This window comes from Genypterus blacodes, unplaced genomic scaffold (assembly GCF_046128005.1).
Source record: "Genypterus blacodes isolate CSIRO-AG114 ecotype Tasmania unplaced genomic scaffold, CSIRO-AGI_Gbla_v1 ptg000137l_1, whole genome shotgun sequence".
In the NCBI taxonomy this organism is placed as follows: Eukaryota; Metazoa; Chordata; class Actinopteri; order Ophidiiformes; family Ophidiidae; genus Genypterus; species Genypterus blacodes.
The window spans coordinates 292814-315623 of record NW_027466939.1 but is presented as its reverse complement, the minus strand read 5'-3'; the positions used below and the strand labels follow the sequence as shown (position 1 = coordinate 315623).

Below are 22810 nucleotides of genomic sequence, written 5' to 3'. Positions count from 1 at the left end.
CCACCCACAGGCCTGTCCTCCTCCTCCTCCTCCTCGTCATCATGCTCATGTTAGTGCGCCTGGTTGTTAAGTGTTTCATTACAAGCTCATGTTCCAGATGTGCTCAAATTGTAATAGAACACAAACAAATGACTGATTAGTGACCTGAATGCTAAATCCTAAATTAAACTGAAACTGAAACAAATCTGGTGACTAAAGCACGACTTCAAATAAATTATTCAAATGATTCAGACTCAAACTTAATCAGAATCTGCTGTCAAAATGAAGACTGGTGACTTTGGATGGAGCCTACACTCAAATTTGGTGCCGTAGCCCTAAATGTACCCTAAAAACTGAGTCAACAACTCTAAATGCAGCCGTGTGGAGGAGAGAGGGAGAGTGTGGAGAGAGATGGAGTGAGAGTCCAGCTGATGTGTGCTCCTGTGTTCTTTTCCTGGCAAGACCATAAAGGCCGGCCCTCAGTCACTGTCAACGGCGAGACCACCCTCTCTATCTCCACGAGCCGCCCTCCTCCTCCTCCTCCTCCTCGCCTTCCTCTGCTCTCTTCTCCTTCTGTTTTTCCTCCTTCGCTCGCTCCGTCCCCTTGCATTTACATTCCAGGCGTTTAGGAGGAGCTCTCATCCATCTGGGCTTGAAATGAAAGTAAACGTAGAAGTCTCTATGTGTGTTCTGTCTCTCTCTCTCTCTCTCTCTCCCTTTCTCCTCTCCTCTCTCCTTCCCTCATACCACCCTCTCCCTCTTCTCCACTAACCCGTCCCTCACTGGTTAAGCTCCCCCCGGCTGAGCACTTCGTCTATTCACTGTGATCAGAATTCAAATTCAAATCAGCTTTATGGGCGTGACAGCGGGGGGTCTCGCCACAACAGAACATGGAAGGAGCCGGGCTGAGACAATAAGCCGATCCGTAACGGCCCGTCTCTGCTTCCAGACTCACTTCCCTGACTGACTCTGCCTCCTAAAACCAACCACACACACACACACACACACTTAGAAGGCTCTCGGTCTCTGAAGACGCAAAGTTTCAGTGCCGCTCCCTCATTAGGACACAACGACCAACATGGCTTCTTGGTCTGTGCTTGAAACAAAGTGGAGCCATGGAAACAAACAAGGCGACTCCATCATCTTCATCTCTACAGTTCACTCTGGGGTAAACGACTCCATCTCTGTTCATTTACAGATGAACTCGTCCCTAATACAACCTTTGTTCTCTCTTATTTGCCCTCGCTCCCTCTCTCCCTCTCTTTCTCTCTCTCTTCTCTTCCCTCTTCCTCTCACACACACTCGGGCACACGTGTGGCCCATCTCCCCGCTCCCTCAGCTGGTGGTCGTGACAGCCGTCCTCTGCAGCTTCCAAGGCTTTTAAACCACAACAATATCTAAATGGCACACACCGGCCCATTAGAGTCATCCAGCCGTTAAACCAGCAACCGGCAACCTCCAGCCTGGCAATTAGGAATACTTCACAAACACACACTCACTCCGCCCATCTATTATTCTCATCCTGTCTCATTCACATGCTCTCTGGCTCCTTCCTTACCCTCTCTCTCTCCCCCCCCCCCCCCCTCCCCCTTTCTCCCTCGCCCACCCCATCTCCCCCTTGCACTCGCACGCATTCTGTCACCGCCATCGCCCTCCAAACACCACCGCCGCAATCAGTGTCACCATCGATTAGCGGATTTCACACGCCTGGACACAGCGTTTACAAGGGAGCAGATGAAACGATCCGAGAGGAGAGAAGAGCCCCGCCGTCCTGCTCCAGCTCACTGTGTCAGCGGAGACGGGAGCCACAATAGAAGCCGCATGACACGGAAGAGAGAGAGAGAGAGAGAGAGAGAGAGAGAGAGAGAGAGAGAGAGAGAGACTGGGCTCGGCTGTGAGGCACTACTGATCCAACATCCCAGTGGCTTTGACAATGCCGTCTGTCTGTCACGCCAATAAAGCTCACCTTCGAACCATCAGTGAGCAGAAGGGCACGGCGGGGAGGAGGGGGAAGGGATGAAGAGGAGGAGAGGAGGAGAGGATGAGAGGAAGAGGGGAAGAGGGGAGGGGAAAGATGTGCAGCTGACATATGTAGGGTAACAGTGTGAGATACAGTGTCTATACATGGATGCACAGACAGACAGACAGACAGACAGACAGACAGACAGACAGACAGACAGACGGACAGACAGACAGCAGAAGCAGCACATAGCAGCAGAAGAGAGAAACAAGGGTTTGATCACTCTAACAATCCCCTTTGTTCCAGCCCCTTGATTGACAGCCGGGTGTATGATGAATGGAATATCAAACCTTTATGAGCAGCTTGAGCCGCGGCTGTGATTTACGACGCATCAACACCTCTGATGTTCGCTCCTCTACATCTCTGAGCAGTGGTTATGATTTCACACTCAGTAAGCTGGCCCCCCTCTCTCTCTCTCTTCCCCCCCCCCCCCCACTCTTCTTCTCTGCCTGACAGTTGGCGGCAACAGCAGCAACAGAATCCACACTGAGGAGGTGTGAGCTCCTCTTCCTCTCCCTCGCTGTGCACACACGCACACGCACACACACACACACACACACACAAACACACACACACACACACACACACACACACTTCCAGGAAGGAGCATGCGCAGACATACAGGTTGTGTGCTGCAACGCACACACACGCAAGCATATTTGGAAGGGAGTATGATAAGAAAAAAACATACTAGGTGTGTAACACACACACACACACACACACACACACACACACACACACACACACACACACACACAGGCTTCTGGCAGCCTCGTCCTCCTCACCTCCCCGTGCGATCTGTCACTGAACACAAGTTGAGTTGTGCAACTGGAAACTGCTGGTGACTCACACACACATGCACACACACACACACACACACACACACACACATTTAAACATACGTGGCAATGGCAACGCTCATGGCTAATGCTTGCCTTTGTTGATGAGTTTGTCCTTAATAGTATTTATTTATCAGATAATCTGTCATCAGCCTTTATGGATCAACGCTTTGTGTCATGCTGTGTGTGTGTGTGTGTGTGTGTGTGTGTGTGTGTGTGTGTGTGTGTGTGTGCAGACTGTCATGTCTTCCTTGTCCTCTTTGTCCTCTTCTCCTCTCCCATCCCCTGTGCCTCTCTCTCTCCCTCCATGTCCCTCTATCAAACTAATCCAAATTTGACCAAAGATAAATACAGTTGAAGAGATCCTTTTAATATCTGCCAGGATATGGTATCACACACACACACACACACACACACACACACACACACACAGAGAAATGTCCTATAATCTGGAATAATCTCAAACACAAACAAACACTGCACCGACAGTCAAACAAACACTGCACCCTGAAACAGAGCTCAGATGAACTGAACCTGCTCTGCACCTGAAGCTCACACAGGACGGAGAGAGAGGAGATAGAGAGAGGAGATACAGAGCAGCTGTTATGACAACGGGAATGAGACACACACACACACACGGTGCATGCCTCAGACAGATCTCGGGGCAGGTGATGGGGGCGGGGCCTGCGTGAGGAGGAGGGGTTACTTCACCATGAGAGTGACAGATTCTTCAGGGCAGGTAAACTGGGCACACACACACACACACACACACACACACACACATGCTGCAGCTCTGTTAATAGTGGCAAAAAGAGCAGCATATACACACCGATCCACCATCATCACTTATATGAAGTAGACTGAGTTATAGCATGCTAATAGGCTAATTAATTAAGATGATGAATGTTTTCATTAGCAGGTTTTTCTATATCAACATACTTGTCTTCACATAACAAATGGACGGCATTAATATGAAAGATTGCTTCTTTTATCCTCATTAAAATGCAAACACTGTACATTCACCAAGGTGCCAACAAATATAAAGAGTTTATGAAAGTGTAGAGTTCAGATCCACACACACACACACACACACACACACACACACACACAGAGAACACTGGGAGAAGATGAGAGTGTGTGTGTAATAAAGTCAAGTCCAATCTGATACTCGTACCAGGTGTCACTCTGATGACATATTGACTTATTGATCCGTCCTGTGACACCATGACAGGATGTACAAGCACAAAGTGAGGCTGAATGGAAAGTTCTGAGCCTGTGACCCAAATCATAGTCCAGGCAGTAAGAAGCGCTCTGATCCTCCTCCTCCTCCTCCTCCTCCTCCTCCTCCTCCTCCTCCTCCTCCTCTGCCTCACTGCAGACCTTTCAAGACGCCTCAACAGGCACTTGCTTGTGTAATTATTTCTGTCGGTTAGGTCCATTACAGTACTTTATTTACTTCCATTTGAGATAACCACACCAATTACCCATCAGGAATCTATACAAGTCTCGTTTCCCCACACACAGCATCCTGGTGCCTGCTCCTGGCCTTCCTCACAGGTATGACCAAGCTCATCCTCACCTGAGCAGGACTGTACACACACTTCCATCATCCTCGTCCTTCCTCTCCACTCAGGCCTGCTCAGAGTAAAACCACGCGCAACTTGACTTCAATGTTTATTTGGCCTGTCAGGTGAGAGTCAATCGGTCAGAGGTCAGGCCTATTTAACCATGGAGCAGATTCAGAGGAGGGGAGGGGAGGGGAGGGAAGGAGTGGAGGCAGGAAGGATGAATACTGAAGGACAAAGCAGCGGCCATCTGCAGAGAGGGGGAGGAGCTCAGGGCATTTAACATTTGACTCTAATACACATGTTTCTACAGTTTAGCTCTCCTTCACTTCTGTTTCCCTTATTTCCTGAAATTTGTCCCAAGCTTTCTTCTCTTTCTTTCTTTCTTTCTCTCCTTTCTTTCTTTCTCTCCTTTCTTTCTTTCTCTCAGAGTCGTACTCCCTGAGCTAAATCAATCCTGAAGGCACAGCAGGAACACAACAGGCCGGCGCTGGTTAAGTTTACGCGACGTTTGATTTCCTCTTCCTCAGCTTCGTCCTTCTCTCCTTCTCTCCCGTCTGTACATCTGTCCCCCCCCCTCCCCTTCTTCAGTCCGTCACTTCTTCTTCTTTGAAGTTGTTATCTACAGACACACACACACACACAAACTCTTTTTTCCCACGCTCCTCCTTGGTTATGTGCGTGTCCCTATCTGTCCTCTCCGTCCGTCCGTCTCGGCTGCTGATGCATCGCACCCTTCCTCTTCCTCTTCCTTTTTATCTGCATCCAGATCCATCTGTCCCTTCTCTCTCAGGTCACACCTCTCCGTCCCTTCTCCTGTTTCATCTGTTCCTACTGTCTCTGATTTGATTACCACTGTTTGCTCTCTCACCATTCTGCATTCCGGTTGAATATTTACTGTGAAATTTCTTAACTTATTATTGTCCAAATGAATTATTATGCACAGAACTCAGCTCGGGTTGATTTGGTGAGCCTTTACGTCCCCTCAACCCCGATTGCTCTCTCTCTCTCTCTCTCTCCCCCCTCTCTCTCTCTCTCCCCCTCTCTCCCTCTCCCTCTCCCCTTCTCTCTCTGTCCTACTTCTGAACCCAGTTATTCTCTCCCTCTCTCCGTCCTCTCCCTGCAGACCCTTACTCTCTCTCCCCGTCTCCCTGCCAACCCGCCCCTTTCGCCCGTCCGCCCTGCCTGCCGCCCTCATTCCTCTCTCCGGCTCTCTGCTGTCCCCTCTCGTCGCGCTCCTCCATTCCTCCCCACAATCACTCTCCCCACAATGTTAATTCAGATTGCCTGAGTTCGGGAGGACAGTACAGTTCCAATAATGCCAGAAGCACTTAGGAGGACATAATCAATCTCTCTCTACCTCCTCCTCCTCCTCCTCCTCCTCCTCGCTCTTCTCACCCTGTTTTATATTCTTTCAAAATGTGGAACAGGATGCAAACTCTCATGTAATTCCCTCTATCTCGTCCCCGTCATCTAATCAACCTCTTTCATTTGAATATGTCAGAGCCTCTCCCCGTTAACTCCACACCTCTTAGCTCTTTAGTGCCGCCTGCTCTTTTGTAGGAACATTTGCCCTACTTACGTTCTTCACTCTCCGTCACATCCCTCTATCTAACCCTCCACCCACCTTTCCTTCCTGCATGTTCAGATTGTTTTTGCCTGGCAAAAAAAATTCCACTCCCACTCCCTCTCATCTCTTGTCAGTCTCTCTCGGCCTGACCCTCACTCTTTCATGTGCGCACCTCTTTTCTGGCATCAGCTGCTGTCCTGTCAGGCTCGGTGAGGACAGGTGGGGATGAGGAGAGAGAGGGAGGACGAGACTGATAGACTGAAATGGGTTAGAAGAAAGAGGGCAGAGAGGATGAGAGGAGATGAGAGCGAGAGAGAGAGAGAGAGGGAGGGAGAGAGAGGGAGAGAGAGAGGGAGGGAGGGAGAGGGAGAGCGAGAGAGCAAGAGAGCAAGAGAGATAGATAGAGAGAGAGAGAGGGTGACAAAGTGAGAGGTTGAGAGAGGCTAAGAGAGGGAGTGAAATACTTCTAATTCACAGAGACAGGCTGCGTTTCCGTGGCAACGTGGTTTCCATCGTAACAGCTCTGCTAAGGATGCCATTAGTGGTGAGCAAAGAGAGAGAATGTCACTGACGGGCTGTAGGTAGCACAGACGCACACCAAACGCACAAAAGCGCCAACAACATCTGCTAACAAAAATCCCACGACAGTGACACACACACACACACACACACAACACACACACACACACAGGAACTCAAAGAGCCCTGAATATACATTAAATGAGCCCACCCACAGTAACGCACCCACACAGCTCTCATCAAACCTTCCCCCTCCCTCCCTCCCTCCCTCGCTCCCTCCCTCTCTCTGTACAACCCTTCACTCATCACATCCCGCTTCCCACTGCCCACACACAAACTCAAATAAACACACTCTTCTGTCTCACACCTGAGATCATGGAGCCTGTAGAATACCGGGGTCAGAGTTTGAGCTAAACAGCGAAGCTCTCTCCTGCCGCAGGGCGCAGAAAGCATGAGCAGCGCCGCATTCTGCTCTGGAGATGAACTTTAGAGGCGCTCTGGCTCACTCACACCAAACTGTCAGAGCCACGCAACACAGAAGGAATGGTAATGCTGCGGTGCAAAGCAAACATACACTCTGCACACACACACACACACACACACACACACACACACACACACACACCTGGCAACAAGAGAGAAAGATCCATTTGGAGTTTTCCTGTGGTATTCAAATAAGCATCTGTGTGCAGTGAAAAAGCTGCACAGGGTTTATAAAGGGAGTGTAAGAGATGTGAGAGAGGTGCCCTGGTATCAGAACACAGCAGATGAGGCCGACCTGAGTAACACCATGACATGCTTACACGCCTATGTAGAGCACATGTGATCACCTCATTCATTTCAATTACATCCAAACATGTCTCTGTATCTCTGCAGACAGTTGGAGGTCTTTACTTTGCTTTAGAGCCCAGGGGGATCTGGAACAGGACGTAGTATTATAGGTGACTGTATATTCTCCTTTTGTGTCTTAAGAACCCAACCTGAATAAGAGAAGAGCCTTCTATATGATGTAATGATGTAGTGTCAGCTACTAAAAAGTGCAATGTGCACCAGTACACTCTCTCATGCCTGATACTAGACAGCATGTTGGTTTCACTGTAGGCAGCAGGCATGTTCACTCTCTCTCTCTGCTCCGGGGCATGAGAGGCAATAACCTAGTTTACACTGCAGCACCAAACACTCACACACAGCCTCCTCACATTCCATACCTCACATTGTGACACCTTAATGAAATGTGATTGGTCATTTGCCCCGTTGTTGACAAATGAGACCAAACAAGTTCATCTTAAAATGTTTTCTCTCCAAAATGAGAGAAAAATGACTTCTTCTTCAATAATGCTAAGGGTTTTTGAGATTTCTCTCAGCAGTTCTTAAGGATTCTCTTTCAATGTCCTTATGTTCTTTCCATGTCATCATGTGGAAATGTCATCATAGCCCCATTTCCTCCTGAGAACCTGTCTGATGGCCTCAGCTGGGCTCCACTGTGATTCTACGGCCATTTGCTGCAGGTTTAATGTCATGAGGCCCCTGATGCTAAGGATCACGATGTTCATATGACTTTAGGAAGCAAGCAGCACACTCCAGACCCTCAGCATCGCTCTGGGGACACGAGAGACGGCTCTGTTCTCCACACAGGAACAGACTGTGACTCCCATATAGAGCCAGAGTAAAGCTGCTCACAGCCATATGGGTCAGGTGCAACAGTACTGTATGTATGGAACACACTCTATACTAGAACTGTACACTGACGCAAGACGGGGCCTGTTGGAGAGCTGTGGAGTGTTTGAATACGTGGGTTTGGAGAGCATTTTGTCTGTGTGTCAGAGCAGTGTGGGTGTGTGTGTGTGAAATGTGCCTTTCATGGTGCGATCCATCATGACCACACTCTTCTGTAGAGGGAGGTTTACAGTATAAGTCATCATAACAATTCCTTCACAGTGGATGGAATTGTTTTGGAAACACAGTAAGGAAACAGATATGGGTGAGCAGTTCTCTTGATAATGCAAACTCCTTGAGGGTGTATCCAGTCTAAAGTCCACATACACACAGTCACTGAGTCTGCCATCTCTGCAGCCACACGTCTCCCTGCTGCCCTTGGATTAAATGCTGCCAGAATGTTCTCTGCCTAGTCTCACTCTCTATGTTCCAGGTATAAACAATCAAAAGCACTAAAGGTGAGTGGAGTCACACTCTCTCAGAAGAGTTGCTCTCATCTTCACATTGCTTCTGAGTTAGCAATGTCCATTACTGCTTTAATAGACTGGAAATGTAATCAATCATACAGGGTGTGTACAGAATGGAACATAATAGAAATGCCACATAAAAAGGCGGTTTGGAGAAAGTGAATCAGTGAGAGAACAGTTCAGTCAGTAACATCTTCATCCAAGTAAGATGTTCATCAGTGAACAGATACCAAAGCGTATATGGACGTTTTAATTAACAAAGATGTTAGAATAGAGGGGCAGAGACAGACAGGCAGAGTGAATTAGCCCCATGGTCGGGTGCACAGATAAGACAAGGGGCAACATTCTCATCAACCACTGCACCACCAAGGGCAGCAAGCACATCAGGAGATTCCAAACTGGGTGAAAAAAGGAGAAACCATGCGTGTTAACATGCAACAGAGTCAAGCCACCGTGAGCCATTTGAAGTGTTTTCACACTTAAACTAAAATAATTTTACTCAAAGGTTTCAGCAGTGGGAACTACTTCACCACTTCTTCAATGACTTGCTCGTCACGATGCTTCAGGTGCGGTGAAGAAGTGAAGATGATATAAATGAGAGGGTGAGACCTCCAGCCTGACAGCCACAGGCACCAGAGCCTCACCCCTCACCTCACAGACTATGTAGCAGGATGGGTTTGAACTACTTCTTCATTTCTGAGTGGATGACTCAACCTCTCTGTCTCTCCTTCCTCACCTACATATAAATACAAAGAAGGTTATCCTATTAAGTTTGTAAATCTTACTGATACAGTTTAGCTGAGGGGACGCTGAAAAATCTGCAAGGGGCAGGACTTCTGGGTAAGGACAGTAACAATCCCCCTTCCTATAAACCCAGAAGTCCTATTAATCATCAACTTCTTTCTGTTTATGAGGATCATTTCCATTTAAAACCCAATAAAAATGTTTAATCTCAAACTGGTTCACTATTAATTACGTTATAATTAATTTATATTGATCAAAGTAAAAATCAACACTACCAAAAAATTTACTCAAAACACAAAATATGAGAAATTTCTTTAACAGACTTTAGAGCAGAAACAAAACAGATTTCTTCGGCCCCTCAGAATGACATCATCTCCATAACTCCATTAGCACCATAACACAATCTGAGAACATCCATGCAACCTGGGGAAAAGAGAAAATACACTTTCATACATGAAGCCAGGCTGAAATGTGCAGCATGGTGGAGGATCTACAACGATACAGGAGCCATTTAGTCCAATGATTGCTCTCTCCCGTGACAGCAGAGGTATAGGCGGCCATGTTGGAGTGCCCCCAAGGAGGAAACATGGTTATTTCATGATGCGCCCATATTTCAAAAAAATAATAATAATGGCCCTCACATATGTCTGCTGTCATGAGAACAAGATGGAGTCTGTCTCTTTCCATGGTCTCAACCATGGCATGGCTACACAGCATTCAATCAGAGTGCAGAGAGGACTTCCATCTCTCCGTCTGTATGAAGATGCTTGTGTCCCAATAAGTTATTCTCCACACAGTGTCAGGTCCTTCACGCTCATGCAAACTGGCTCCTTTTCAACTCTATAACTTTGTTGCAGTCGTCACTTTCTCAGATAAAAGGTCAACTATTGTATTTGGCCGAGTGTACTTGATGAAATGCAGTTTACACTCAGCTGCAGGTAGAGGCTGCTATCTACTGGGCCTCAGCCAAAGACAAGGTGAGAATACAAAAGAACTATACGTCTACAGTCCTATCTACTCGTGTGACCTTGGTATAAGTTGTGAGAATTACACAAAGACCAAGATGTAAGAGAATCTGTGGATACTTGTATTTACTTCAAACACTTAGAATAGACGCCTACCACGTACAGACAATGAGCTCACACCCTTTCCTTCAATATTTTCCCGAAACATTTAAGGGACAACACACAGGTGTATTTGTGTAGCCTTATGTATTTTGTGCTTGCATTTAGGTGGAACAGTTGTCCTAGTTCACAGTGTTCCATTTATCAGCACACTGCATTGTTAGAACCCCCACCAGCTGCCTTGTGCCAATAAATGTCTATTAAGCCTGTTTGAGTTTGCAGATGTAAATCAGTGTTTGGCAGAGAACAGAGGCAGCTCATTTACCATACACATGCCTGACACACTGACTGATATGAGAGGGTAAATAAATCTAAAAAAACAAAACAATGCAGAACACTAAATGCCCGGTGGCAACCTTGGAGCAATGACAATGGCGATGACGATGACAGCGATGATGAATGTTCATGCTGTGACAAAATCAAGAGAGGAGTCCGAGAAAATAGACACATCCTCTCACAAAAGGTTACCTATTGTTTATCTTCATCCATCATCTCAGCTCATGTGTGACTTTAGGTGGAGCGTTGACTCCCTGACAGATGTAATGTACGATACACTTCAGCTTAGTAACATGGAGAGCATGGGGCACAGATGGGAGGAGCTTCAGTCACAGAGGCTGTGCTCAGATTGCAGATGTTTCCATAAGAGCAGTGACTTAAGTGAAATCTGCATTCAAATGTGTGTTCTTCCTCAGGTAAACGGGAATGTCAATGTGATCAGCTACGGCACAGACAGAGGGAAGTGGTGCAAAAACCATAGGCGCCGGTCTGCAGAGATGAGAAGTCGAGTGATACGGTCATGTGACTCATCCTTCATCTTAACAAGTGTGTGAGGACACCAACTACTCCTACAGTCAGGAGGTCAGGTCGTTTTGTTGGTATTGTTTGGTTTGTCTCCAGGTCTTAATGTTGTGCTGCTTCTCCTGCCTTCAGCCAGACAGAGGGAGTGGAGACGAAAGAGGAGGCAGTGTTTGCTGTAATTTAGGAGAACAAGGAAGGGGAGGGGCAACATTACATTCATCACAGGAGCTCGCCTCGTCTCAACTCACATGACGGGAGGAGGGGAGAGGGGGAGAGAGGGGGGAGGAGGGGAGAGAGTGGGGAGGAGGAGGGGGAGAGCAGCTGAGATAGAAAAAACAACAACAGAGAGCGAAAGATGCAAGCAGACAGAATGAGGTTGAGCCAAAAGATCTCGTTCTCGTTCCTTTTTTTTCCACTCAACCTCAGGAAAGCGTTTGTTGCAATAAATCTATAAATGGTAAATAATGTAATAATGTTTTGTGGATATGCTGCAAACTATTCTATGAACTGCAACGGGGTGGAAACATAGAAAGCTGCAACGGGTAAAGATGGGAAATAAGGTTTAATGAGGAAAGTATAGATGAAGAAACGGAAGAAGTGTGCGTGTGTGTGTGTGTGTGTGCGTGCGTGCATGTGTGTGTGTGTGTGTGTGTGTGTGTGTGTGTGTGTGTGTGTGTGTAAGTAATCCAGGTGTTGAAGGAGCATATATACTTTGTGTGCATTATTTAAAAGGCTGGTACAGTTTGTGTGCATGTGGGAAGAAGCAGTACAGTTAGTGAAAGAGAGTGTGTGTCTGTGTGTGTGTGTGTGCATTGCATCATTCTTATAAAGTAGCTCAGCAAGCGCACTATATATGTACTGTCAACATTTGTAAGTGTTTTGTTATAGTTGTTGTAATGTATGTGTGTGTGTGTGTGTGTGTGTGTGTGTGTGTGTGTGCTGTGGCTGTGTGTTTGTGTCACAGCTTGTGGTTCGGTCACAAAGGACCAGGGAGGAACTACTCCTTCAATAGCCTTCCTCTTGCTTCTTCTTCCCCCACCTCTCTCTCTCTCTCTCTCTCTCTCTCTCTCTCTCTCTCTCTTTCCTCCTCTCCCTCCCTCTCCCCCTCTCCCCCTGCAACAAGAGGTCATCACAGATCCAAAATGTAGACCCATCTGAAAAAGACCTGTGGAACCCTGACCCTGCTTGAGTCATAGTCAAGTAGGAGTCATATTGGCAGTCAAAGACCCTAACCCAACCCAATTAGAGGGAATGGGCCAGACTCAGGTCACAGGTCACAGGTTAGGTCACAGGTTAGGTCTCAAGGGGACCTCTACCCTGAGCCCTATGTCACCTATTCATTATGGACCTCCACAGCTAGAGGGGCATCACGCTGCTAAGACCCTCACATGGAAACAATTCTTATGTCTCTCCTCTCCTCTCCTCTCCTCTCCTCTCCTCTCCTCTCCTCCTCTGTCTCTGTATTTAAACTCCATAGAGCGGCACTTACTCATCTCAGCCTATGAATAGATAGAGGTTCATTCCTTTCCCCGCCTCTGATTCAGGGCAGAGGCAGGTGGAGATAAGGGCTAATAAGTGTCCTGGGCAAAGGGTCGGTGCACGGTCCACTGGGGGAGAAGAGGGGAGGACGCTTGTAGATCTTGGGCATGGGAGAGAGGTATGTCTGGTCCTGTACCAGGGGGACAGAGGGGAAGGATGAGAGTGAAAGAAAAGGGAGGGAGGGAGGGAGATGGGGCACGGCGAGCAGCGATGGGAGCGAGTGGGTGACAAGGGAGGACAGAGGTGGAAGAGTGGGTGACAATAACACCTGTACATCTGGTGTAAATGGGTAAGTCTGCCCTCTGTTAGCAGCCACAGACACCAGAGAGCGAGGGAGAGGGGAGAGAGGGGAGAGAGGGGAGGGAGGGCATCTGAAAGAGAACATCTGGAACAAGGGAGAAAAAAAGGTGGGAACAGGGGAGAGGAAACGCTACGGGGAAACCAGACAGAATGGTGTGAAGTGATAGTGGGAGAAGAGATGGAGACAGAGGAAGAGTGGAGAATAGCAGCTTTTCTTTCTTCCTCTCATTCTCTCTTTATTTCTTGAATTTCTCCCTTTCTTTCCACAGGGGTAAACCATTGAAGTGACTCCTCCCACTGTTCTGGATCAGTGTTACCCCACAGTAAACAATCAATTCAGTGATGTCATCTCTTTTTGAAGGGCTTCATTTCTGTCAGTCTATAACTATAACTATCTATCTATGCACAGGCACCGTAGCTGCCAGAGTGAGTGTGGCGCATACCAACAGTCTCTCCACAATATCCCCCCGAAAAGCATCAGTGCAGAGAGGAGAAGCTGAATTTGAGATGAAAGAGTAGAAGTGATGGAGGTTGAGGTGTAGGAAAAGTTATTGGGTGAGTTTAAAAATGGCCACATTCTAAATGGCCAGAGTAAATTGAGACCAACGGGGTTGGAAAATAGGACACATAAATTTAGGCCTCTGCATCACTCTCTCTCAGTCTCTCTCTCTCTCTCTCTGATGCGCTCTCTCTCTCTCAGTCTCTCTCTCTCTCTCTCTGATGCGCTCTGTCTCTCTCTCTCTCTCTCTCTCTCTATGTGCTCTCTCTTTCTTGCACTCACTCTCTCCCACTAAGGGGGAACACACACAGTGAGCTGTCACATTTTCTAAACCAGGACAATAAGAAGGGAGGGAGGGAGGGAGGGAGGGAGGGAGGGATGAGTGTTGGACCATTTCCTTCCTTTACCAAATCGCACCGTGCCAGGAAACCAGATTCACGTCCTGAATGTGAATGAAAGACGTCGTCGAGTCTAAACCTCCTCACATATTCAGATTATAATCACTGTTTTTTTCCCTTCTCCACCTACAAGGCTTGGGCTGAACCTCCACACACACACGAGCACTGAGTGTGTTTCAGTCACAGTTTGCTCAGAGGGTAACAGCATCTTGAGTACTTGCGTCACCGCCTGTGCAGTTCGTCACCGGGGGCTGAAATTTGTCTGCCGCTTCTCGGCTCGTCCCTGAATCTGGTCATCAATCTACCAGCGCAGATTGTGACAATGTCGCAATAAAGAGAGGAAGCCAGCGGTTATGAATATGCAGACATGGAACCCAGTCAGAGTCGGCTTGGTGTCTTATTTTCAGCGGTGTGTGTGAGTTTGCTGCTTATCGTGTTCAGAACAGAGTCTAACCACACCAGCAGGTGGGGGTGATGATGTCATATCCAGATTTACATATTCATGGAGACTTTCAAACACGTGTCTGGGGAGAAGGTTTAAAGTCTGCAGTATGAATGTAGATGTGTTTTGGCGTTGTTGTCATTAAAGGCCGGCTCCTCCTGCTTCCTTTTCCTTAAACATTATTACTTATTTATTTTATTCATCTCTTTATTCGTTTTATAATTCATGAATGTGTTTATTGTTTTCTGTTTTCACTTTATTAAAATAATTTTTACCCCAACTCCTGCTGAATTTTATTATTGTTTTCCCATCTCAGACTTCATAATTATTGGATGATTTTCTTTCTTTTGTTATGTTGTATAAATTCATTTATGCTTCCAATATTACTTGCAACTTGTTTTTTTAATATTCTTTTAATTTCCTGCCCTTTATCCGTCCATGCTGCTCTTTTTCCAACCAAACTCCTTCCTGTTCTGTCTTGATGGAATGCCAGATGTTGAAGTTGTGATATGGAAATCAAATTGGAATGATTGATGGATTGATGGACACAGGTGTAGGATTGAGAACAAGCAAATGGAACAAACCTGATCTGAAAGGTTTACTGCCCCTCACTGGACACAGCCTAATCCAAGAGTGAAGGAGATCATTATGGAGGAGAGTGATATGAAAGAGCGGGACACAGAGAGAGCAACAGAGAAAGACCAAACCAAAAAAGAGAGAAACGGGGGGGAGGGGGCAGAGGGACGCTCGCTTTTAATTCTGTTATCGTTTACAAATGCTCTTAATTGCGTCGATGTTTTAGGCAGCGCTGCCAAGCTGAACAGCACATTACATTAATAGAGTGCAGGACCTCAGTGATTACTACAACAATAGGTGCAATTGCGGGACAGTAATTGGGAATATAAACGCAAGCACATTTATTTTCAACTGGATTAGAACCACTAGAGGACACGGGGAACGTTCCACATTCAGAAAAAGACAAAGAGAAAAGGCCGCTTCTCCAAAGAATTAGAATAAATGTGAAGGCAAGGCGGAAGAAGGCAGCGGGCGTGGACGTTGCGGACATCAGACGCGCCGCTGAATTCAACCCCTGAGCTGTGATTAAGTGGTTCAATTGGCACACTTCACACAAGCACGCGCACACACTCACACACACCCTCTGCAACAATTATCTACGGGCACAGTTCAACACCGATCCAATGCCGTCATCAAGCCTGTTTCCTCTAGAGAAAGAGCAGGATTATGTACACACAGTTAGGACACAGTTGAACGTGAAGTCATGAGTTTAGTTCTACGTGTTCCCCCGCCTGCATGCCTCTGGGTGCTTTCTCACATCAGTTCGCTGCCAGCATGATGTCGCCCCATCGTGTGAAGATGCTGAGAGAATGTGGTGGAGATAAACGTGCAGCTCGTCGACAAAAATTGATTTTCCAAGGCCTTACAGTCATGAGATAAGGTTCAGCTCTCAGTGTGGCGTGCACCATGTCTATCTGCACACTGCTGAAGGAAGAACACGGGGGATCTACTTTGTAAAAGCTTCCATGTTGGACTACAGACACATCGGGTGTTCGCTTTATTTGAGCCTTTACTCAAAAACAACCACAGAAGGTCAAAGATCATTTTCCTTTCATATTTAATTTATATTTCAGGTTTGCTTTGCACCTAAATACAAGAATAACAAAAACGATAAAATCAGGATTATCAGAGAACTGGGATCAAGAATCACAATCAATAAATAATCAATCAGCAATACCGAATCCTAAGTGTATTGAAAATCTTGGCTTCCATTAGAGTGCTGTCTGTTAGAACATGGATAGACTAATTGCCGTTGTAGTAGGAATGTGTGTGGGCATGTGTGCGTCTGCCTGCATACAGTGTGTCCATGTGTATGTGTGTGTGTGTGTGTGTGGAGAATGTTATTCATGTATTAATTTCCCCGGGGTCATCGGGGTTGGCTGCTTTTCCTTTTTTGCATTAATTGCCGACGATCTTCCATTTGAACTGTGAGCAGAAGAGGAAGCGGCGGTATCTCCGTCTGCATCTACGGCGCCGACGCCACAGATTAGCTGGCTGCTTATGTTATGTAGTGGCCCTGGGGTGAGCGGAGACAACTAGAGCTATTTGTACCGCGACAAAGCCAAACCTTGGAGACAAGCTGAGGAGAATGTCTCAGTGTGTCTTGATAATATGAGCATGAGCCAGAGCTTTAGATCAAGGAGATTGTTTCTGAGGAGCAACAGTCGGAGTGGAGCGAGAAACAACGGCTGACAAAGGAGAGGCCACTACATCCACGTTGGCAAGGTAACCGCACACAATGAAATAGATGCACACACAGATGGACAAAGACGCACACACATGCACGTGCACAAGCTGGAACTGTTGGATGCCTTCCCTCTCCTGTCCTGATCTCCTCCTCCTCCTCCTCCTCCTCCTCCTCCTCTTTTATCTTGTCCAGTCTTTCACAGATGTGGCTGCAGCTGCACTCCATCCATCTTTCCCTCCGATTTTACTCCATTTACACCCCGAGCAACCAGGAAGCTGAACATCAGCTCTGTTGGATAGATGGTGACACACCTGCTTACTGCCCTCCCCGCACACACAGACACACACGCTCCATGTCACTCTCTCTCCGTCCTTTCCATCCCTCCTCCTCCTCCTCCTCCTCCACCATCTTCTTCACTCCTTGTTAATTCCAGAGTCAACCAGCTTCCTCCTTTCCTGCCCTTCATCTTTTTTAACTCTCCTCCTTTCACACAACTTCCTGTTTGACCTCCACACTAACAGTCTCTCATTAGAAGAAGACTGTAGCAGTCTTACAGGGAGGAGCCACAGGTCTCAGGTCTCAGGTCTGTGTGTGTCTTCCACCCGAGCGATTCCCTATCAGCTCTGATCAGACGGCGGCGTCACACTCGCTGCAGGAGAAAATGTACTTTCTGAGGCGAGGCGGAAGAAAGCTCAGAGCTGAAGTGCAGAAATAAATGGAGGCTTTCTTTGCGGCGGACGTGCGAAGGTAAAAGAGAAGCGGCGGGTTAATTGGTGACGCATCGTTCTGCTGATAACGCCGCTTGTCTCTGGTTATCCTCTCGTCTCCGTCGGACTCGGTTGTATTGTCTTCCTGTCCCTTCATTGTGCTCGTCCATTTTAAACGACTTCTTTTATTTCAAACTTTATGCCCTCCACTCCAGAGGATCCATCTCATGCCGTTTATCTTCTGTTCTTCCTCTAAATTCATCCCCTCTCCAGCCGGCTCCAAAATGTTGTAACCTCCTCCTTCCATATCTCTCCCTGTTATTATCCTTCACTGGATGTGTCCTGAAAAGGGAGGAGTTGTCCCTCCAACTGGCAGCATTTGGCCTTCAGTACTGAGGTGCGTGTGTGTGTGTGTGTGTGTGTGGATAAACACCTCATATTGCCTATTTCCTAGTCTGTGTCTCTGGTTTTCATGGAGCCCCATCCAGCCCCTCGCTGCTCCTTCTTCAGCTCCATAACTCAACCTTTTCATTTCCTCCGTCTCGCTCTCTCTCTGGATGTTTTTAACCTCTCCTCCCCTCTGTCCCCTCTTTCACAAGAATTTCTTCCGCGCGATCTCCCGCTCTCTATCTCCCTCTCTCTCTCCTCTCTCTCTCCCCTTTGATCCTCCTCCAACATGTTTTTGCCACTCTTTTGTCTCAGCCCATTAGGCAGAGACACAAATCCGTTTGGAGACGGGGCTTTAGCGCGGCCCGGTCCCCGCTCTCATGGGTCCCGGTGCAGCCAGGAGGAAGTTCTCAGGAGAGGGTGGATCCATTTAAACCTCTGCCGCAAAACACAGCTTCTCTCTGCTGCCTGGTGCACTAAGGCATGTGTGCTTAATGAATGATGTCTTCCCTGCACGCACACACACACACACACACACACACACACACACACACACACACACACAGCCTGATGCCTCCCTCCTCCCTCCCCCCACAGCATCCCTCCCCCCTCTGCATCCCTACATCTTTTCCATGCAATAAAACACAAACATAAATTTCCCAATGTAATGAATCCGTGCATCAGGAGGGCAGTTGGAGAGAAATGAAAGATTTATGTGTGTTAAGGATACAGCACATCTACCAGGGGGCGGGGCTTAGTGACAGCTGAGGCTGGAGTGCAAGGGAAGGAGGAAATGCAAGTTTAAGCTTTGATGCAAGTGTGTGTATGTCAGTATTTGCAGGTGGCAATGTATCCATATTGCTGCGTCATGGCTGAAAGCAACAACAACAACAGGAGCGGCTGCAGAGGTGAAAAATCAGTTAGCGTTAGCAGCGCTGACGGCCTGACGTGCCGCTGGCATACGGTCGTACACACAGACCTTTAGATGGGACCGGACGTCTCCCTGCCATTTCTCCCCTTGGAACACTAATGAGAAGGAACAGAGAGACGAGCTTAAACAAAGGCCGGCGGCCTCGCCGTGTCACCGCGACTTATGTCCCTGCTGCTACAGCGACCTGTTGACACCGAAGGTCAGCAGACGAATGTGAGGACAAAGAGACAGAGACAGCGATCACTGAGATAATTGAGGCTGATGCTCTGAGATAACAGGAGGCCCCGTGGTCAAAGAGGGAAATTGAACTACAGACAGGGGTTTCACTCACATTACAGCTCCACTTTATCGGATGCGGTTGTATCTACAGAAAGACGCAGCTGCTCTAAGTCTGCTCTGCTCTCTACTGGCTGGTTATGTCACTGGCATCCGCTCTGTTGGCATTTTGTCTTTGCTCTTACTCTGTCTGTCTGTCTGTCTGTCTGTCAGCAGCCAGCATTAATACTGATGCAGTACGGTAGCAGGAGATGAGATTCAAACCCCTTATTACAGCCAAAACTCCTCTGTTTGCTTGTTGTAAAGACGGCGATGCTATGGATTTATGGAGGACACATATTAATAGTGAAGTGATAAATCTGGAATATTTCTACCGTGCCAAAAGGATCATATCTGGGTAAAGACAGCACTGAGGCATGATGACGTAATGATGCGTCTGCATAGCAACCACAAAGAGAGGAAGCTAACAAGCATGGAGGGTGACACCTGATCAACCTGGTGAACACCTGGGAGGTCACAAGTGAGGTGAGGAGGGGGGCCACAGAGACCAGAACAAGCAGGCACAGCTCAGCTACAGCATGAGCGTTAAGCTAGCTGTACTCCCGGTGGAACGACTTAAGCAACGCAGTGACTTTGAAACGACGTGTTACGATCAGAAACCCAACTTATCACAGAAGCTCAACCTGAGACACCACATTCTGACCAGATAGTATTTTTTAAGACAGTTTAGAAGTGACAATGCTGGGACCATGGACCTAGCAATGCTAACCAGACTGTAACTTATTTCCTGAGGAGCTCATAGTACTGAAAGTGCTTTAACAGGATTTGCTTGAGTGATCCGCTCAAACTGCACGAAGTCAAGTTTCCTCTGTGATGCTAATGTGATACTTAAAAATACTCATAGGAAATCATAGTCTGTCACAGATCAGAACTCAAACCATCAACTGTGAAGGCTTTGTGTTCCAGAGAAAAGGAAAGGCACAGATATGTGTGAGTGTGTGGGCCGTGTGGTTCAGTCTGGGCTCTCCTGGCTAAAGAGACGTGTTTTGTGTTTGCACAGAGCACAGAGCAGTGTCACCGACCAACACTGGCCTGCCCATATCAAAGTGACCCCTCAGCCCTCCTGCACACACTCCTGTGGACAGGGAGCAGCATCTGTTCTTACATAACTGCTGTTTCAAAGTGAGTGAGGTCTCCTACCTTGGCAGCCATGATCATAGAGGAGCCCCCACGGACCCCGAGGATGGGGATATGAGTCTGGGCTGAGATGAAGTCCAGGATCTGGGCGATGGCCTCTTGGTCGGTGTCATCCCCAAACACCACACCCTGCAGCCAGTGCTCCGTCATGAGGTCGCAGATGCTCTTGATGATGCTCTTAGGATCGGTCTCGTTCATGGTCAGCACCTCCACGTTCGGCGCCATGTGGAGGAAGTCGTCCTTCTCCCGGGCCCCGGCCAGTGCCATCTCGCTGGAGTTGCCCACCAGGACCACGGCGATGCTGAGGCCGCGCAGGATGTTGGGCAGCGCCAGGTGGTGGGGTGGGGGCTGGGGGATGGGGATGTAGTGGCCGCCTCCTCCCCCGCCCTTGTCTCTGCGTGAGTGGCAGGCCGGGGGCAGGTGGAGCAGGCAGAGCAGCAGGAGGAGGAGGGAGACGCACAGAGAGGTGCCGGTGCGGCTGTAGAGCGACGGAGGCGGGGGCGGACGGAGGAGTCGCACTTGCCTCTCTTGCTCCTGGGGTGCTGAGGGGGCGGAAGGGGTCCCGGCACGGTCGCCAACGGGGAAGGAGCTGCGGTAGCCGCAGAAAGGCATGGTGGAGGAGTGTGAGAGTAATACCTGTAGAGACAGAGGAAAACAGAAGATAATGTGAGGAAATAATGAATAAAGGAAGGAGGGAGATGAACATGAAGGGGTTAACTTGGGCGACTAACATGAGCTGCCGGGATGCTACATGTATGAATCAGTGCATATCAATGTCAGGCCAAAGAAATGGGGCAGAAAAGGAGGCTTTAAACACTGAGAGGGGTGGGAGATGAGGTCATGCTCCACACACATGAATAGTGCATCAACACAAACACAGATACATGGCATGATGCTGTATGGTTTACATATAACCTCAAATCCATCCATTATTTATGCGGAGTGTTCCGAGGCGGTGTAGAGGTATTTATTATGGAGGGCATGAACCGATCCTCCAGAGGAGAAGCTGGCGTTCTGACAGGGCAGGGCGGGGAAGGGGGGAGATGGAAGGAAGCAAAGAGACAGAGAGAGAGAGAGAGAGAGAAAGGGGAAAACAGAGAGCAATCAGTCATGAGAGGGAATGCAAAAGAGCGGGAGAGGCGAGGAGGAGGAGGAGGAAAAGACGGGTTTGCGCCAAACTTCAGCCGACTGACAAACTGTCTGGGGCGAGATGAGTGACACGCCGATCCGACTCACGGGCCAACAGGCTGACACCCAAATTGATTAGGTGATTGACAGCAGGGGCGCTCGGAGCAACCGGCGAGGCTTTCACACGATACCCAACCCTTCCCTCAACCCTCGTTGGCCTAGTTTGGCGCCGACACTCGTTTGCTGTCCGTCTCTTCATCCGTCCGCGTCCCTCTCCCACTCTCCACTTGACCGTACATCGCTCCCCCTCTCCCTCCTCTGTGTGCTCATTTCTTCAGCTTTTTAAAAAATGTATTAATAGGGATGCAGAGGGAGGGCAGACGGGCCGAGAAAAGAAGGAGAGAAAGAATGATCGAGATGTAAAGAGCGGAGAAAGAAAGAGAGAGAGAGAGAGGTGGGAAGTAGGTATGAAAAGGAAAAACAAGGTGTGTGTTCTCTGTGTGTGGGAGTCCTTGTTATGTTAAACAGCATATAGTTGTTGTGGGTGTGAGTGTGTGTGTGGGAGAGATGTTTACTGAGGTTCTATTGGCAGAAGGACCCAGGACAGAGGAGGTGTAGTCGCAGAAGCTTATAAAAAATATATTGTGATTCTCATCGTTGTTTACGACTGGTTGTCCTGAACACGGCAGATGGAGGACGGAACAAAGGAGAACAAAACACTAAAACAATACACAGCCCACGAAATTGACAGCTAATGAGAGAGGAAATGACAGAGAGGAAGAAAGAGCGAGAGGGAGATTGAGAGAGGGATAAAGGGATGTATGCCAAGATGACAAAACAACTTCTTCAGGGAAAACTAATTGCTTGAGCTTCGTCAGCTCTAATTACAGGTCCCCATGTTAATAGTCAATTGCACACTGCTCTCCAGGAAGAAGGGAGAGGTGGGAGGGAAGGAGGGAGGGATAATGAGAGAGAGAAAGGGGGAGTGGGAGGAGAGGAGAGGAGAGAGAGAGTGGGAGAGAAAGTGTAAACCATGGAGGACCTTGGTGAGAAGCATGAAAGATGAGCGAGAGATAAGAGAAGAAACAGAAAAGGACACGAAGAGAGAGGGAGAGAGGAAAGAGATGAGAGAGGGATGGAAGAAAAAGAGGAGGAAGCTGAGGGAGGAGCGAGAGGGTGAGAGAAAGAGAGAGGCAGCGAGGTGCCCTCTTTGAATCTGGACTTCTCTGGCAGCACTCTGTTTCCATGGCAACAATTAAAATAGGCCTACATGCACACACATACAAATGAAGTTGATGGACACGGAGATACATGAACACACACACACACCAGCAGACACTGACACACACACACATTCACGCACATTCACACACACAATAAGTAATAGGTATTGATCGTGTAA

The 22810-nt window shown here is 48.0% G+C and overlaps 1 protein-coding gene across 1 annotated transcript in view; it reads right to left on the bottom strand.

The window, feature by feature from the left end:
• Positions 1 to 21707, bottom strand: part of grin2ba (glutamate receptor, ionotropic, N-methyl D-aspartate 2B, genome duplicate a) — a 62866-nt gene extending 41159 nt beyond the window's left edge. Inside the window, exons 1-2 of the mRNA XM_076164533.1 lie at positions 21645 to 21707; positions 20284 to 20916 (exon numbers count right to left, since the gene is read on the bottom strand). Coding sequence (XP_076020648.1) covers positions 20284 to 20916; positions 21645 to 21707 — 696 coding nt within the window. The remainder of the gene's footprint in view (positions 1 to 20283; positions 20917 to 21644) is intronic.
• Positions 21708 to 22810: the final 1103 nt, after the last annotated feature.